We start from the raw sequence: 19,034 nt of genomic DNA on the forward strand, positions 1-19,034 counted from the left end.
GTGGTGAGGATGGCATGAGGTCATAGAGGAGGCCGAGCCACAGCCTGGCTCATTTGTAAGAATTCCATAAGTGGCTTCTGTCATCTGTATGTATATAAACATAGCACCATGTTTCCTAAGGGCTTCCCTAGTGACTCAGCTGGTAAAGAATCTGCCTGCAATGTGGGAGATCTGGGTTCGATTCCTGGGTTGGGAAGATCCCCTGGAGAAGGGAAAGGCTACCCACTCCAGTATTCTGGCCTGGACTGTATAGTCCATGGAGTCGCAAAGCGTCGGCACGACTGAGCGACTTTCACTCACTCATTCATGTTTCCTAAAGGAGCTAATGATCCGTGTTGCATAGAGGCATATATTGTTAACCACTCAGTTCTCTACAGAAATTCTAGCTTGACTCACTTGATGGGTTTCGTTCTTCAAAGTCCTAAATTATCTTTGGTAGTGAAGTGGGTATCTGTGGAAGCCTCTTTCACTTAAATGACTACAGTTACTAAGTGTAGAGTTCTCTGGTGGCCTCAAATCACAGTAGCAGCTCTCAAGGGCGTTAGTGTAGAATGCTTTAGGAACTGGGAGAAGTGGACACGGCAGCATCTCAGGACTTCTGCTTTCCCCTGAGGTGGAGCATGTGAAGATGGGAAGAAACATGGATCACCTGGTGATAATTTCCGAAGGCCAGAGATAACCAGAAAAGCTATTTTTCTTCCCAGGAGTACTGGCTGTGGTTGGATTGTGAGATATTCCCAAGATATTTAGAGTTTGTTGAGAACTTGCACCATCTGTCACAGAAAGGTATGCAGGGTATTTATTTGAATGCATGATACTGAGGCCCTGCCAAATCTAGGACTGAATACCCTTTGACTCACACCTAAGTGAACACTGTCCAATGTAGATTCCAGTAGTTTTATGCTACAAAATTTTGAGTAGCAAGAATGTAACCTTAATTTTAATAACATTTAAACCAGTCACCATTTCCTTATGAATTATAGCTATTAAATTTTTTTGCTCTTTCTTCTTTTTACATTATCTTTGGAAGCAGTCTTTACTGACATTTGGTAGCTAAACTGGTAAAGAATCCACCTGCAATGCCAGAGATCCCAGTTCGATCGCTGGGTCGGGAAGATCCGCCAGAGAAGGGATAGGCTATCCACTGCAGTATTCTTGGGCTTCCATGGTGGCTCAGCTAGTAAAGAATCCGCCTGCAATGCAAGAGACCCGAGTTCAATCTCTGGGTTGGGAAGATCCCCTGGAGAAGGGAAAGGCTACCCCAGTATCCTGGCCTGGAGAATTCCATGGACTATACTGTCGGGTTGCAAAGAGTTGGACATGACTGAGAGACTTTGGCTCACTAGGGGAGAATTTTTTTTTTGAGCCTAAAACTTATTCCCTTGTAAGTTAAACAGGTACTTATCCCTGATTCTCCGAGCATCTTACTGTTTTGTAGACTCTTGCTGAATTGGAAGGCTTGTCTATCAAGTTTCCCCTTTTCATTTTACACTTAAAATAATACTATATCCTCCACCTCTATGGCTTTCCTAAGAGCTTGCTGTCATTTGGTGAGTTATAATTTTAAAAAGAGTCATCAGTCTTCATGGCATATCTCTGAAACAGGTAAAGATATTTTAATGAAAATAGATATTGAAATCAACTATGATATTCTTATCAGTAATAGTGTTAAAAAAATCAGTAACGCTGTTTCTGTTGATCCTAAAGACAGGTATTTTGTGGGGGTGGTAAGAATGCTTTCATTCCAGCTCACTTTACTTTTGGTATGTTTGGTACTTGGCATATACAGCTTATAAAATATTTGGTCATCATTTTGAGAAAGCGTGCCTTTCCCCTACTCACCAATGTGATGCTGCCTTCCTCTCTTCTGGTGGGCAAAGAAGCTGGGATGAAAAGAGGTTGAGAAGTAATTGCTGAAACAAAGACACTGTTCCTTGGGTCCTAAAGGTTTGTTTAACCGTAACCTTGGGACTCTATGCCTTTTCCTTTATCTGAACAAAGACAGAAAAAGAAAATTTAGTTACTAGTAATGTCTGAGAGGAAAAGGAGGATGCTTTGCCTTTTTAGAAAAAATTTATTTATTTTTTATTGAAGGATAATTGCTTTACAGAATTTTGCTGTTTTCTGTCAAACTTCAACATGACTCAGTCATAGGTGTACATATATCCCCTCCCTTTTGAAACTCCCTCTCATCTCCCTCCCCACCCCACCGTTTTGGTTGATACAGAGCCTCTGTTTGAGTTTCCTGATGCTTTGCTTTTGAATTACTCAGCTCAGTGATGTTTTCCTCTGGCCACTCTTGGAAGGAGAGAGCTTCCTTACCCAAAGCATATTCTGTTCTACTGTGCTGTAAGTGGTCCCACCAAAGTTCATAGCATGTGAGTACCAGAGAATTGTAGCTTCCTGGAGCCCATCACTGACAGCCTAAAAGATGCCTGAGAGGTAGTAAGGGATGGGAGTGGGAACAGAGAGTGATTGTGGATGAGCATGAGGGATCTTTGTTGATTGGTAGCCAGGTTCTGAAATTGGATTATGGTGATGGTTGCACAACTCTCTGTAAATATGCTAAAAATCATTCAATGTATACTCTCTTTTTCTTTTCTTTTACTTTATAAAATACTAGTTTTTACTCCAGAAAAATCTCCAGCATGTCAGAGATTAAAGTAGAAAGATAAACTCTTGAGTGAATTTTATGGCATGTGAAGAACTGTACCTTAATAAAGCTGATAAAAATGTCTGAAATTGGAAATGTCTTAAAAGGAACCGTCTTTGTGGTTGGTACTTGGGCTCCATGGGGCAGCAATGTGTCCAAAAGTTCCCCCACCTGTGGTTGGGTGGAGTATCTGAAGGAGGAGCTGGAGGAGATGGGGATCAGCTGAATCTAATTCATAAGGCAGCCATGAGGCCTAGGATTGCAGTGTAAATAAAACGGTGCCATTTCTGTGGTGATGACAACTCCAATTAGGTTCCAGAGGGTAAGGTACATTTCTCTCCTGGGCTTTGAAAGCTCACTCTGCATCATGCTGATTCTTTTGTTGGGTTGACAACAACACTTGATAGCTAGAAATCTTACCTTAAAATCTTATCAGCCCATATAAACTGTCTTTTGGGCTTCCCGGGTGGCACTAGTGGTAAAGAGCCTGCCTGCCAATGCAGGAGACATAAGAGACGTGGGTTTGATCCCTGGGTCTGGAAGATCCCCTGGAGGAAGGCATGGCAACGCATTCCAGTATTCTTGCCTGGAGAATCCCATGGACAGAGGAGCCTGGTGGGCTACAATCCATAAGGTCACAAAGAATAGGACATGACTGAAGTGACTTAGCATGCACACAGACTGTCTTTTAAATGATATGCAGATTTGGCTAAAGATATTTAAAAAAATCTTTACATATGACATCAATTGGACTCTTAGTTTAATTACTGTTTTTTTTTTGTTTAGTTACCATTTTTTAATAAGAAAATAGTTAATGTGACAGGTTAAAATTTTTTCTTTGACTTCTTAATGTTTTCCTATTTCCTGACCCAAGGTAACCAAGCTTTCAGTGTTTGATTTACTAAAGAAACTGGATACTTTGCTTACATATATTGTGTAACTTGAGAGAAAGCTTCAGGACTCCCTCAATAACTGGAGCGCAGGAAACAATTGACACTGTTTCTTAATTCACATTGTTTTTTAGACATTTCCTACTTCCTAGTATAATATAGCTTTCCCATGAGAACAATTTGCTTGTAAATGGTTAGACATGATAAATTTCTCACTGGCACAACATTCTGTGGGGGGAAATTCACTGTGCTTTTTAGTAGTTGAGTTGGCGTGTGTGTCTGGGTGTTTGTGTGTCTGTGTATGTGTTGGGGCAGGGACTTCATGTTTTATATAGATGCCTCAAACTTCATTCCAAGTATCAGATTTTTTTTTTTTTTGGACTGCTTATTCATTCACATGGGGTTCTGCATTCTTAGTTGGAACATCTTTCTTGATGTAATTGTTTTAATCCTTCCAGTTTAAGGGAACACCCCTGTGAATTACAGTGTTTTTAGATATGTCTGGTGAATGACAGTGGAAAGGAATTCATGGTATTTTCATCAGACATTTGCATGTATGTGTCTTGCATGTGAGTGTGTGATATTTATTGTCTTTGGTGCTATACAGTGGTCATTAGGAATAATTCCAGAATGTGGAGGAAATCCCTAGATAATCTCATCTCTTTTGCAATTCCCATTTGCAATTCAAAAAGAAAAGAAGTTTTCACATTACTTCCTAAATGGTGGTTCCCACATTCAGAAGTTAGAGTGCATATAAAGTGAAAGGAAAAGTTTTCCAATAGAAAAAAAGATGTAGAACTTTGAGTTCCTTTTTTTCTGTCTTATCAGATTTCGTAAAAATAATACCACTTGTCAGTATTGCATTTCCTTCCATCTTGAGAACTAAAAGCATTTCACAATCTTTTTTCCTCATGCCCTTCTCTTCAAGGCAATCTTTACTGGGCTGGGTTTATTTTTATCACAGCAACAACCAGTTTTTAGAAACTTTTGCAAATGAAAAAAGGAAAATGAGAATGGCACTGTAGCTGACATTCATTTTAGCTGTTTCCTAGTGTGAACATTTGAGTATTTCTAAAATTTTCTCTCTAAGTATGTCTTATTTTTTCTTAGTTTGTCCCAGTTCTATGTCTCTATTCTGCTGATTGGGTAAAAAAAGTTTTAGTGTAAAGCCTTATACCCGCAGAATGACTTTTTAAACTTTGAATTGGGTCTTTTCCCCACCTTTTCCAGTAACTCCTTTTTTCATCACTATTCAGTATAATCACAGGCTCCAGGAAAGTTGGCACTGGAGAAGACTCTTAAGGATTACCCAGTTTAAGACCTTCATTATATAAGTGAAGAAACTGAGGCCCAGAATGGTTAAGGGAGATGCTCAAGGTCAGATAGTTCATTGATGGCAGAGGTTTGACCAGAATCAAGGATTCCTGATTTCTAGTTCAATATCCTTTGACTTGCCTAAACAAAAAGTCTATCTGGATAGAATTAGAGCACACCCTCACTGAATCCTGGTGCCAGCCAACAGGTTGAATTACAGTCTAGTTCAATGAAAATTGGAAGGCGATTTTATTCTTTCAGTTTGTCAAATGTGAAATGGTAATGTTGAATTTATGGACTTTTGTTTTTTTCTGACCTCTGGGTCTTGTGTTATTTCTATGCAGCCGAGACTGTGGTTTCAAATGACAGGTGATTTGTGTTCTTTTCTCAGGCCACCACACCATCTACATTGGGGTCCATGTGCCAAAGAGCTACCGGAGAAGGAGACGTCACAAGAGAAAGACAGGCCACCGAGAAAAGAAGGAAAAGGAGAGAATCTCTGAGAACTATTCTGACAAGTCAGATGTGGAGAATGCGGATGAGTCCAGCAGCAGCATCCTGAAGCCTCTCAGTGAGTTCCCCCTGGGTGCTGGCGCCTCTCCCTGCCTCCCTCCCATGGCTTTGGGAAAGACACGTTTGAAGATCTTAGGGCGAATGGAGAGGGATGCAGCAATGCTGGGATGCTTGCCTCCTAAGCATCATGTCTCTGGAGATGATGCTTTTCTTGTCCCTGTAGGTTGGTCTAGGAGGAGACCTGGTAAAATTCTGAGCTGGTCAGAAGAGATCTGACAGTGTTTAGGCATTTAGAATCTTATGTTTCCATTAGTGAAGTAGGACAAAGTATTATAGATGGTATTTAACTGCAGTTATCAGCAGTAACTGGGAAATTTTTCAAGAAATTTTTGGATTGTTTCTGCTTAGAAGTAGGTTCTATTAAGAATTAGGTCAAGATGAGGATTCTATATATATATGTATAATCCATAGGGGCTTCTCTGGTGGCTCAGTGGTAAAGGATCCTTCTATGAGGCAGGAGACACAGCTTCAATTCCTAGGTCAGGAAGATCCCTTGGAGAAAGGAAATGGCAGCTCACTCCAGTATCCTTGCCTGAAAAATCCCAATCTGTGGGCTCGCAAGAGAGTTGAACATTACTGGGCCAGTAAATAACAACAAAGTAGAATCCATAACATCTTATGAAAAAACACAAATGAACTTTTTGACTATATATACACATATATATGTATATATATATATATGTATATATACACACACACACGTACTATGCTGTCCTTGGCCACTCAGTTTTGTCCAACTCTTTGTAACCCCACAGATTGTAGCCCACCAGGCTCCTCTGTCCATGGGGATTCTCCAGGGAAGAATACTGGACTGGGTTGTCATGCCCTCCTCATATACATGCATACATATTTACATGACAATTTTAGGATTATACGTTACATTTAGCCAGGTTGATTTAAAAAAGAATAGTGAGAAAACGTCCTGAAAATCAGAGGGTCATTTAGAGTGACACAGCTCTGAAAATGTTGAAACGATTAGCCATCAGCCTTTGGATAGAGGTGTTATTTGGAACAGAATAGCAGGAGGTCAAAGCACATCCTTGGATTCAAGCGGATGGATGTGTGCTTGGGTTTATGTGTCTGTTGCTTTGGTTTCTTTTGATATGGAGAACATTGGGCTATCTGGGCAGTTTTGTGGCTAGAGTGAGAATAAATATATGCAGTAGAAGCGAAAAGCAGCAGAAACATATGCCAGTTTGGGAAGATTCCCCAACATGAGTTACATAGTGACAGCTTTTCATGTTGGCAGCTGAGCCCAGTTCTTCGTCTCTTTGCTACAGTTGCAGAAATCCAGAACCTGCAATAAAATCCATCATGGGTGGCAGAGATCAAGATCCAGTTCAGTCTTTGTAGGTGAAGAAAGGCTAAATTAGAATTAACAGCTCAGAACTGTTGAAAGTGAGTTTACAGAGTTAAATATGAGGGTGTGAAGTGTAGTGATGCGAATCTGTGAATTTTTTTTTTTGTAGTCTGTCTACTAGAGCTGAGCAGGTGGCTTAGCAGCTAGAGAGGTACTTATGTGGAGAGGAACCATCAGCTGGACCACCGAATCAAAGAGGAATGTTTTGAGGACAGTTCGGGGGTGGACCTCTGAATTAAAAGTTTGAAGTGTTGGAGTAAATGTAAGACTTACATGGGACCAGAAGATAGGAAGCAGGAGTTCCATGCTTTTCACTGGAACACTGGGGGAGAGCCTTCCTGAAAGGCATTGTTTGTATGTTGACTAAAAAAAATGGGGTCTGTTTCAAGCAAAGTCCTTGAAATGCAGACAAAAAAGGTCACAGTTAATAGTCTGGAGGAACAAAAGATAACATTTCTTTCCAAATAAATTACTAGCTTATCTCAATTTGCTATATGTTTTGGCAAGACCTGAGCCAGAATCAGAGGTGCTGTCTCCAGTGTGTGTGTGTGTGTGTGTGTGTGTCTGTCTGTCTGTCTGTCTCATCATCTCTCATTCTGCAATTTAAGAACAAGAGTGCATCATCTCTATAAATACCAAAAGGGAAAGATTTGCTCACTTATACAAATGGGCCACAGGATTTTGAGATGGTAATTATGTAATAGCTTTTTAGGAAGGGCAGTGGAAACTATGCCAGTAATACTCAAGTAGGTAATAGGGAATGAACAGGTCAGAAGGGCACTGAGACTGAATCTCTGTCTTCCATGGATTGCTGTCACTTCCTGTGGTCTCTGGAGACCAGTTTGAGTAGAGCATGTAGAAGACCGAAGGCAGTTCATGCTCTTTACCCTTAGAGGTCTCCTCCTTGGGGAGTACTGGATTGGCTTGTATACTTGGTTTCTGAAGCGATCCTACGGAGACATCATTGTTAAGGACAATGATAACAAAGAAATGATTGATAAACTTGTATTTAACAGTTAGTTATTTTCTGCTCGTTAGTAAGTTATTCTGTCATATGCCTGGGACATATTTGACATGAGTCATCCAACTTGACATGAAGATCCTCAAAGAAATTACTGTATTTTCTCCATTGCTTATCATGGAGACTAGGTGGGTTGGTAGCTGGTTTATCTGGTGCAGTTCTACTTAAAAATCGTTGCACTCAGATGAAAAGGGACATTTAAGCCTGTGATTTCAGGGAAACTATAGGGCTCTGGCGCCAATGTGAAGACAAAAGTTTCTCTTGTTCTTAGATCTGTGGTTTTTAAGTAACTTATGTCTACAGACATGCCAGGCCCTGTAGACCAGATTCTTGCATGGACCTGGCGTTATAGCAGGTGATGCTTATCACTACTGAAAAAACCCACCTGGAAATAGATCCCCTTGATGAGAATCATCTCTGATTTTTTCCTTCCTGTCACCTTCATCTGCAATATGTCAATAACATTTGTTGGTTCTACGTCTAAAATACATCTGAATCTGTCTATTGTTTTTTGATGTGACTGCCATATTCTGATCCAGGGAATCCTACTCTCTTGCTGAAGACAACTGGAACAGCCTCTTCTTTCATATCTTTTCCCACACAGAGGGAGTAATGATTTTCACGAAGTGCAAATTGGGTCATACCATTCCCTCTTTGGAGTGAAATCCCGGTCAAGCCTCAGGGCCCACTGTGTCTCACCAGAGTCCTTTGCATTACTTGCTCCTTGTTCACTTTAATTCAGCCACACTGATTTTTCAGTGGTGTCCAAACCTTTCCTGCCTCAGGACCTTTGCTTGTGCAATCCTGTCTTTCTGGAATGGTCCCTCATTCTTGCCCTGGTTAGCTTTTCTCTGCCTTTATGTTCCGGCTTCAAAGTGTTGTCTCTTCAGAGAGAGATGCTTTGTCCTGATAGTCTATCTGATGTATTGATAGCTTCTCCAGTGTTGGTCTTCCACAGTTTTCATCCCTTTCCTTCATAATACATGTTTCACTTTGGGATTTTACTAACCTACAGTTAGTAAGAAAACCTACAGTTTTGTCTTGTGCTGATGGGACAGCGTAAGCTCCCTGAGAGCTGGGATCAGGTTTGTCTTGTTCACCTATGTTATCTCTGGCACCTAGCACAGTGCCTGGTACATAGTATGTGTGTGTGTGCATGCTAAGTCAATTCAGTCATGTCTGACTCTATGCGACCCTATGGACTGGAGACCACCAGGCTCCTCTGTCCATGGAATTCTCCAGGCAAGAATACTGGAGTGGGTTGTCATGCCCTTCCCCAGGGGATCTTCCCTACCCAGGGATCAAACCTGAGGTTCTTAGGGCTCCTGCATTGGCAGGTGGGTTCTTTACTACTAGTGCCACCTGGGAAGCCCAATGTATGTGCTTGCTGCTGCTGCTACTGCTGCTAAGTCGCTTCAGTCGTGTCTGACTCTGTGCGACCCCATAGACGGCAGCCCACCAGGCTCCCCTGTCCCTGGGATTCTCCAGGCAGGAACAATGAAGTGGGTTGCCATTTCCTTCTTCAATGCATAAAAGTGAAAAGTGAAGGTGAAGTCGCTCAGTCATGTCTGACTCCTAGAGACCCCATGGACTGCATCCCACCAGGCTCCTCTGTCCATGGGATTTTCCAGGCAAGAGTACTGGAGTGGGGTGCCATTGCCTTTTCTGATGTATGTACTTAATAGATGCTTATTGAGGAACAGCTGACTTGATGGTTTACTACAGAGGAAGACATAGGCATTGCTTCTATTGGTCTCACTCTTTTCCACTTTATAGATAAAGATCCAAGTGATTTTCTAGTTTGTAATCCTCATACGTGATCTTCCTATTTCCTGCTCTGCCTTTTTCTCTTGCCATGTTAAAGTTGGCCCTGATTTTTAATTACCCCACTTTGGAAAGTGTCTCATTATTTCAGCTATTGCTAAAGCACTACTTTGGTCTGGGCACACAACTCCCAAGGGTTTTGAGTTGCTGGTCACCCATAGCTGTTGAAAGTCCATCTGCAGAGCACATGGATTTATCACTTACATTTAAAAATGCGCACTAGTCCACACAAGAGCTCAGGCGACTCAGCTTTGCAAACCATATTAAGGAGGCGTAGAACAAGTAGGAAAGGACATTTGTAATAAGACATAAGCCAAATATCTTTCGGTATTGAGGCACCTCAGGAAGATGACATAATTAATGGGTTCATTTAGCTTAGAACACAGAAGCTTATTTCTCTTCCCTGTGGCTCTGGTGTCAAGAGAGGGCTTCTAAAAAGTGGATGCATGTTTTGAATCTTAGGCATTGGGAGCTTTGAGGAGAAAGCTAGCCAGCTTCTTTGTCTCTGTTCCCTTTTCCCACCCCCAAGCCCAGCAGCAGCTCTGGGGCCTCACACAGCTGTTTTTCTCAGTGTGGCCTTTGAGCTGGTATCCACCTTGGGACACAGAGAAGAAAATGCATGTGAGAAGTGTGGGGCACGAGGGATGGGGCGGGAGGCTGGGGAAGACAAGTGAAGTGGAAGAGCAGGCAGGAGGAGAGACAAGGGAACGAGGAGGTGGTGTGGAGTGGGTGGTGGAGAGAAAAGCTCGATTGTGCTCTTTCTTAAAAATAACCCTTTGCCTCCCCCACCGTGCACTTTTTTTTCCCCCCTAAGTTAGCAACTGCCGTCCTCCAAGGGTTGCCCATTCTGGATGGGGAGGTGGTCCTAGACGAGCTAAACTCCTACCATCGACGGAGTGACCTCTGCGCGTCACATTTTGTTAGTGTCCTGGGGTGCTCATGGGGGACTCACAGGCCGCTCTGTGCCTGCAGAGACTCTGAAGATGTATAAGATGGTAGCAAGCAGAGCTACAAGCAGAACATCCTGTTCAGCATTTTGGTCTGATGTGTAAGCTATCTCTTGACAAGCTCACACATGCCTCGGTGCTGGGAGGTGCTAACTGCCTCTCACACATATGTCTTGCCCATGGTGGGATCTTGTCGCTAGGTATACACACACAGACGTTCATTCAGTCGTGTGGTAGTCTTTTTTAGCTCTTTGGATGAGTACCAGGACTGATGGATTTATGCTAGTGAGCATTGTTCTGTGAGCCTGGAACAATGGATGCCCGTGAGTGATCCAGTTATAGCCAGGAAACTGAAGCAGAGAAATGGACCGCTGTGCCCTCCCCCAACCTGAGTTCATTCTTCTGGGTGCATTTCTAATTTTTCTTGATTCTTACATGTTTTCAGGTGAGGCCTTGAATACCAATATTTAAGATTCTTACAATTTTCTGTGTGCCATTTGTGTATCCCCCCAGTGAACCAGTATGCAGGAGAAAAGGAAGTCTGAAATGTGCATGAAAGGAGTAGATTCTGTCCCTGTTAAGAAATAAGACACAAAGGAAATACACTGTCTTTTTCATCCCCCTATTTTTCATCCTATATATGTAGGAGGATGTACTTTATCTTTAGGTCTGAAACAAAGGCTTTTTGTATTAAAAAATAATTGAAAACCTAAAAGTTGGCCTTTTCAAAAGGGTCACTTGTGATGGAATTTTACTGAAAAGGCAGTGGATCATGGCAGTTAGGAGAACTTTTGAGCTAGACAGAGTTCGAATACCAGCTCATACCAGCAGTGTGATCTTGGCAAGTAGTTAAGCTCTCAGTACTCCACCTTCCTCTCCTGTAAACAGGGAGTAGTGATAGAAGTTAATCCATAGTGCTCTGAGTGTTAAATGAGCAGTGTATCTGGTTCAGTTCAGTTCAGTCGCTCAGTCATGTCCAACTCTTTGTGACCCCATGAATCACAGCATGCCAGGTCTCCCTGTCTATCACCAACTCCCGGAGTTCACTCAAACTCATGTTCATCGAGTCGGTGATGCCATCCAGCCATCTCATTCTCTGTCATCCCCTTCTCCTCCTGCCCCCAATCCCTCCCAGCATCAGAGTCTTTTCCAATGAGTCAACTCTTTGCATGAGGTGGCCAAAGTATTGGAGCTTTAGCTTTATCAGTCCTCCCAATGAACACCCAGGACTGAGCTCCTTTAGAATGGACTGGTTGGATCTCCTTGCAGTCCAAGGGACTCTCAAGAGTCTTCTCCAACACCATAGTTCAAAAGCATCAATTCTTAGCAATTATTATTTTGAGTTATTCTGAACACTTTCTTCAAGCTCATCTTTTCCCATTCACTGTACACAGGTAATGCCAAAGCGTCAGACTAAAACTTGGCAGAGATGACTTCTTTAAGCTCTTCTGCCTTTTGTACTCTCAGTGCCCACTAGCTTTTCCTTTGCTTTGGCTGTCAGCTTGACTCCCGGATCCCAATGGCATCTTCAGGAGATCTAACTTAAATTCAGTCTCTTATTAATAACTTGCTGGTGGTGCAGCCTGGATGCTGCATAGCATGAAAGGACCAAGGAAACAAGACGTTCACCAGGCAGAAGTGATACTGATCGTGCTCCTATTTTGTGTAAAAGACAGCCAGCAGAGTGAGTGACTGCTTATTACCAAGCGTGTCCTTGAATTCAGCCAGTGGTTGGAATTTCGCTTCTGAGCCCCTGCAGGCAAATGGGCTGTCCCTTCTTTCCTGAGAAGGATCTCTTTTCTGCCTCTTTCTTTGTGTTTCTCAGTGAAATCAATCTGGCTAAGAAGGGCAGTTGGGTGGGACGAGTCAGCAACTTGAAGGCAGTGCTGTGCAGAGAGGAAAATGTTTGGCATACTTGTGTTTTTGGTGGCACGAGGCAGGCTCAACAATGTTGTGTTTTGTGTGGTACACATAATTGCTGTTTCTTCCTCTGTGATGTTGATGAGTACAGGAGGGCTGTGTCATGGTGCTTTCACCTTCTTGCACAGGTTAACTCTGTAAACCTCATAGGGAGCCTGCCTCCAAGTGGCAGTCCTTCACACTATGGAAGAGTGTCATTTCTCGTAGCCTCCGACTGTTCTATTACAATAGTTATTCCATTTTATCTTGCCGTGAGATGTTATGAATAGCGCGTTTACGTGTGTCATGGGGGAGTTGATGTTGTTGCTATTTATAGTGACTCATGAGTTCTGGAGGCCTCAGAGGGTTCCACTGTGCTCCAGGGGCTGGGGTGCGCAGGCTAAAAAGAGACTGTGACTTGGGGTGGAAAATGGGGAAAACCAGAGCCCCGTGTGGAATGTCAGATGTGAAGGATACTTTAATGAAGCGAAGAGGGTGTAAACAACTGTGGATCACAGGCGTTAGCTCCTCAGCAGAAGGCAGGACACATCCTGTGGTTTGGGTTCAAGGTTATAAGATAGGAATCTTGAGGGTGTGAGCGTATTTGTGAGTATGTGTGTGATTAAAAAAAGAAAGATATTGGTAGGGATCTTCTTGAAATGGTAATTCTACTTAGGAACTTTCTCATATAAAAAGTTCTTGAAGGACTCTATGGGTTCTTAATTCCAGGGATTTAGATTCAGGACTTTATGAACTTGAACTGTTAATGCAGAAATTTCTATGAGGGACCATCGGGGACCATGGGTATACTCTATAAATAAATTCTCTGGAATTCTTCCATGACTACAATCTGGAAGCAGGAATGTTGGGTTCTTTTAATAACTTTCCCATGGATGGGGAGTGTTACTTGACTTTTCATCACGTTTCTGTAGAGGTGTGGTGAGCTTGGAGTCCCTGTCATCTTTGTTACCTATATAATCAAAATCTTTGTTATCTTTGACTCTTAAGTATTCTTCTTCTTCCATAGACAGCCACTCACTGAGTCCTGTTGGTTTTCCATCAAAGTGTCTCTTGTGTCTGCCTTTTCCTTTGCATTCCTAAGGCATTATCTTCTTTGGATTTTCTGCCTTTAGGGTCTGACTTGAAATAGAAGGGAGTTATTTCTGACAAGGTTTCCAGGTTGCTAAACTGTCACTTTCATCTTGTCTCTCCTTAATTAAACAAATAGTAATAATAATAATAATAAAACCCTTCCAGTGCTCCTCATTACTGAAAACAGTTTCCTAACTTGGGCTCCTTAGACATTTAAAAAGAGATTAAGACTGTAATGGAGCTTCCTCTACTGTTTTCAATATTTTAAGTAGTTTAATGAAAATTGTAGGTTTTACTCTGCTTCTGCGGGCTTTAAAGAGAGCATTTATACCAGCACATAATGACTTTCCCAGTTTTTGAACTCCTGTGGCAAGTATTTTACATTATTTTACAAGTATGTTCTGATACTTAGACCTGTGATGGTTTGAGTATTGACTCATTTCTTTAATTCAGGTGTGTGTTGTCTCTCCAACCATATCATTTGAGCCCCACTGGCAGGAGCAATATCTCATATTTAATTTGAGTCATGTTTTGAAGTAGCATATCTTTTGAGTGGATGTACAAATAAAATGTCCAGAAATGATCAATTAGGTTAAAATATCCTGCTCTGTCTGCAAAAATAAAAACTGAAAAGTTTAATATTAACAATTACCTTAGTTTAAAAAAATGCTATTTTTCCCAACCTAAATCTTATTCAGATGTGATTAAAATAAAAATCACTGGAGTTGTGCAGTACAGTGAGTTGAATAATAGTGACACAAAAAGAGAGAAGGCCAGGCAAAGTATTTTTTCTCATGCTGTATAGTTCTGAAACTTTGCTTTGTAATGACTAATTAGCACATAAAAAATAAAAATTGTTCATATTTTCAAAACAGAAATAAAAAGTGCTACCCTGCATGTACTTTTTCTCATGAGAAAATATTAAAATGTGTGAAGATATGCATGTCAGTGCAAGAATGCAAAATGTTATTTAAGATGGCATTTCACTAAAGAACTGTGTTAGCATGTTGAATTGGAGTAAGCTTCCCTCTGTATAAGACTATTTGGGGTACATATTCCACTTTGCAGAGTGAGGATAGTATATAAAAGAAGTTACTTATGATAGTGAGATTCATTGATAACTTTATGTCACTGAGGCTGTTTTTGGAGTGTCTTACGTGGAGAATTTTAAGAATTGTTTATGTATGTTTATCATGGATAAACAGATTAATCCATGTTGCTGCAGAGATGAACTTAGGTGACCTTTGTACATCCTTCTCAGAATTATGATGTAATGGTTTTGAAACAAGAATGTCCCTGAAATTTTTTATTCTTTTTCTGTTTGCCAATTAAGCCAAATTCCTTTTTTTTTTTTAAAAAAAAAACAGAATGTACTTAATACCCTTAGGAGTTACTTTTGGTAGTGGTGTTACTGTGTTCCAGCAATCTGTATTAAAATTATCCTTTGTCAGTTACCAAAATTTTAACACAGAGGCCACAGAGAAATTACATTTAATTGATTCTACTTCATTTACGAGGTTTTGGGAAGGAATAACTTAGGTGTAATGGAAAATGTGACTTTTGGACGCAGTTTTACAGGAAACATGCCGACCGTATAGCTGGCTGTGTTTGTTCGAAACTGAAGTTGTTTTCAGCAAAAAATAGGGTGATTTCTGTTACCAAGTCATGGGAATAGCAATTTCTGTAACTAGAAATTCACTGCAAATTCGTCTCGTATCCAGAATACATGCGTGAACAGCTTATAAAATCCTAGGTCAGTTCTTTGACTTTGTTATTTCTTGTGAAATTGCTGAATTCCCCAAATGAACAAAAACCAAGGAAACAAACAAGCAAAAAATTTCAGAGAGATTTTTGGATTATTTTTTTATTGATGTCCACACCCAGAGATGGCTAATATTCTCCCTTGTTCCTCCAATTCTTAAATATAGATTTTGAACAAAAGATACTATGGTTAATGAAAACTGAAGGTAGGTAACTGGTATTCCACTGTCCACTCATTTAGATCAAATGCTAATCAACGTTTTCTAAAGTGTGTGAGAAGTGTGTGGCTAAAGGAAACTTTTCCTGAGTTATTATTTGCTTGCTTAAACCAAACTTGGAAGGTTTATAGATTTTTCCCCCCTATCAAATGGACTGGAAAATGTTTATGCCACATTCTCTTTAAGCTCCTTTTATTCTATTGTTTTATGATTCTTTCTGACACCTAAGTGATGAATATAATGGGATAAACTTCAGGATCCTCATTGCATATTTTTTGTGTACAGTAGAAGTGACAGAGAGGCTTTCCTTGTCTGGCAGGTGGGGAAAATGTTCTGCCTTTAAGTGTGAAGATGGGGAATTTTAATAGAAGGCTCGTACTAGCTTGGATGAAATAGAGATCAATCAAGGGCAATCTGTAAGTAGAAAAACCAACCTGAAGCTTGTATTTATTTTAAGTAACAATTGATTTTTAAAAATGTCATTGAATTCCACATTTTGGCCAGTGCGGGGGGTGGGGTGGGGAGGGGAGAACACAGTAAAAAAGTACATGAATGGCACTGAAGGTAAGGAGATAGAAAAGTGTTAGCCGCTCAGTTGTGTCCGATTCTTTGCAGTCCATGAACCGTAGTCCACCAGGCTCCTCTGACCATAGAATTATCCATGCAGGAATACTGGAGTGTGTTGCCATTCCCTTCTCCAGGGGATCTTGATTGATTAAATGCCGACCCAGGAATTGAACCCTGGTCTCCTGCATTGCAGGCAGATTCTTTACCATCTGAGCCACTAGGGAAGCCTAAAGAGAGAGAGGAGATGACCGGTTCTGAGAAAGAGAGACTGTGGAGGGGCCCTGACTATTGAGAAAGATCGTGAGACCAAAGAACAGAAAAATCACTGGGTGAGTGGCAGAGGCTAGCTTCTCACCCCTCGGAATAGAACCACATTTCTTAGCAGGACCAGATCTCTAAGGCTGTCCTCAGACAAGGTTCAAGTGGCCTCTGCCTGCTTATCTTTAATCCCCCAAGGGATAGTTTTTCTACCATGATTATGAAATGATTACGGTGATTCTCTAGCTTCTTTTCATTCTTCTGTTTACATTATGTCTTTGTATTGGTTTTGGAGTCCTCCCTAAGAGATGTTCCTTCTATCAGAAACTTGGGTCTTACTAGACCTTTTCTTAATACTTGTTTATTATTATTATTTTTTAATTCCAGAACACTAAGGTATAAATAACCATATTTAGCATTCTGAAAAATTCTTTTGGTTAATCTCTAAGATTTCTGGTAGGCCGTTTAAGATAGCTACAATTCAACTTATGTTCCTTATAGGAGATTACCCCCAAGATTTGTTCAGCCATGAGATAAAGCCGGGGGAAAGTCCTTTCTACAAAGGCTGCCCTGAGTGTTCACATCTAATCCAAGACTGCTCCCTTAGTAATCTGCCTGATGACAGTGGAAATTCAGTGAGGCAATGGGACTTTTTTGGAAGACAGCTGGATCTAGGGGAATTTTTGTAAGCGATGAACCATCCTTTAATTGAAACCACTGGATGTGGTTAGTAGTTTATTTTAAAAACACCATATGTTAGTTCATTCCTATATACTGTGACAATTGTAGTTTAATCAAAAGCTTCTTGTGACATTTCAGTTTAGTCCTGTTCATGAAAGAATGGCTCACTTCCTTGAAATCCTGATCTCTGTGCCAAATGCCAGCACGTTCACAATTACAGTTTGGTTTTTAGGCAGTTGTGCAACATTTTTTTTGAGTATGTGGTAGGTTTTTATTTATTTTTGTCACTTTCACTAATTTGTCATATTCTTAAATGAAAAAGTGTTTTCTCAGCCTTTTGTTTGGTAAACAGTGACTTTTACTCCTTTCTCCATAGTTCCCCTGAGAGGAAATAAGCTAGTGTAACTTTTTTTTTTTTTTGGAACTCTCCTTTTTGGCCAGAAAGTCAAGCTAATGCATGATCTCATTTAGACATGATCTACTTGTGTGAACCATAAGCTAGTAAGCTTGTCATCATCCTCCATGGTTCTGGGGCAGACACCCCATGGGCCACCACAGCAGGGTGAGAGGAGAGATGCAGTCAGATCCCTGAGTCTCAGTGCAGTGCAGTGCAAGTCAATTCAACTTAATCCATTTTGATTCAATCCAAGAAATATTTTGTGGTTGTTGTTCAGTCACTCAGTTGTGTCTGACTCTTTGCGACCCCATGGCCCGCAGCACCCAGACTTCTCTGTCCTTCACCATCTCCTGGAGTTTGCTCAAAGTCTGTTGAGTCAGTGATGCGATCCAACTATCTTGTCCTCTGTCATCGCCTTCTCCTCTTTCCCTCAATCTCTCCTATCATCAGGGTCTTTTCTAATGAGCTGGCTCTTCACATCAGGTGGCCAAAGTATTGGAGTTTCAGCATCAGTCTTTCCAATGAATATTCGGGGTTGATTTCCTTTAGGATTGACCGGTACTCTCAAGACTCTTCTCCAACATCATAGTTCAAAAGAAATATTTAGGGAGTACTTTTTCTTTTCAGGCATAGACCCGGGCACTGGACCTGCAGAAATGAAAATTGGAGAAAATGACACAATTCAAATCGCAGAGACTATGACAATTACTATAGTAGAGCTATACACGAGGTGGTATGAGGGCATCAAGGAAAATGTCTACGTTTGACACGGGGAGTAGGAAAAGGCATCACAGAGAAAGGAGCATTTGAGTTGAGCCTTGGAGCAACAGGAGTGTCTGGAGGGTAGGGAAGGGGAATGAGGAGCTGGTGAGGTTTCATTGCCTCTTCACCCAGGAATGGACCAGCATGGAGGGTGAGCAATCTGAGGGGCTTCTACCAAAAGATCCCTTCCCCCTTTAGAAGAAAAGAATGTGGTCATTATATTTCTGTAGTTAAACAACCATATGGGACTTCCCTGGGAGTCCAGTGGTTAATAGTCCACACTTCCACTGAAGGGAGCACAGGTTTGATATCTGGTCAGGGAACTAAGATCCCACATGCTGCATGATGGGGCCAGACAAGCAAAAACCAAAAGGAAAGAAACAACCATAGAAGTACATTTTAGGAGACTCTGCTTGGTAGCCTGCCTAGTATATATTCTCCTTTTCTTCTTTCTCCTCAAAACGCCAATTTTGTTCATGACAGCAGTGTGGCAGCTGAAAACGTAGATTTCCCAGGGTCCCTTGAGGCTAGGGACTAAGCCATGTAACTTAGTCCTGACCAATGTGATGTAAGCTTAGGTGGACTGGGTGGTGCTTGGAGAAATGCATGTTTCTTAATGGAAAGGGATAGGTGACTGACACTTATTTTAATAAATATTAGTGAGTGAATATTTTAGTTCCATTATTTACTCCATAAATGGTAAAAAATATCTTCTACTTAGAGGAAGTGAAGACCTGGAATCTCTTAATTTTGTCATTGTTGTTGGTGAGCCTGAGCAGCTCTCAGATTTTCCAGGTTGGTCTGTTTATATGACTGA

General features: G+C 41.2%; 1 protein-coding gene across 7 annotated transcripts in view; it reads left to right on the forward strand.

Moving 5' to 3' along the window:
* SLC4A4 (solute carrier family 4 member 4) overlaps positions 1–19,034 on the forward strand; it is a 368,998-nt gene that overhangs the window by 69,253 nt on the left and 280,711 nt on the right. For all 7 annotated transcript variants that reach the window (XM_055434873.2, XM_055434874.2, XM_088836384.1 and 4 more), the window contains one exon: positions 5,249–5,428. In XM_055434873.2, coding sequence (XP_055290848.2) covers positions 5,249–5,428 — 180 coding nt within the window. The remainder of the gene's footprint in view (positions 1–5,248; positions 5,429–19,034) is intronic.

The sequence above is a fragment of the Moschus berezovskii genome, chromosome 5 (genome assembly GCF_049115385.1).
Source record: "Moschus berezovskii isolate FMDL1 chromosome 5, NW_MosBer_1.0, whole genome shotgun sequence".
Taxonomy (NCBI): domain Eukaryota; kingdom Metazoa; phylum Chordata; class Mammalia; order Artiodactyla; family Moschidae; genus Moschus; species Moschus berezovskii.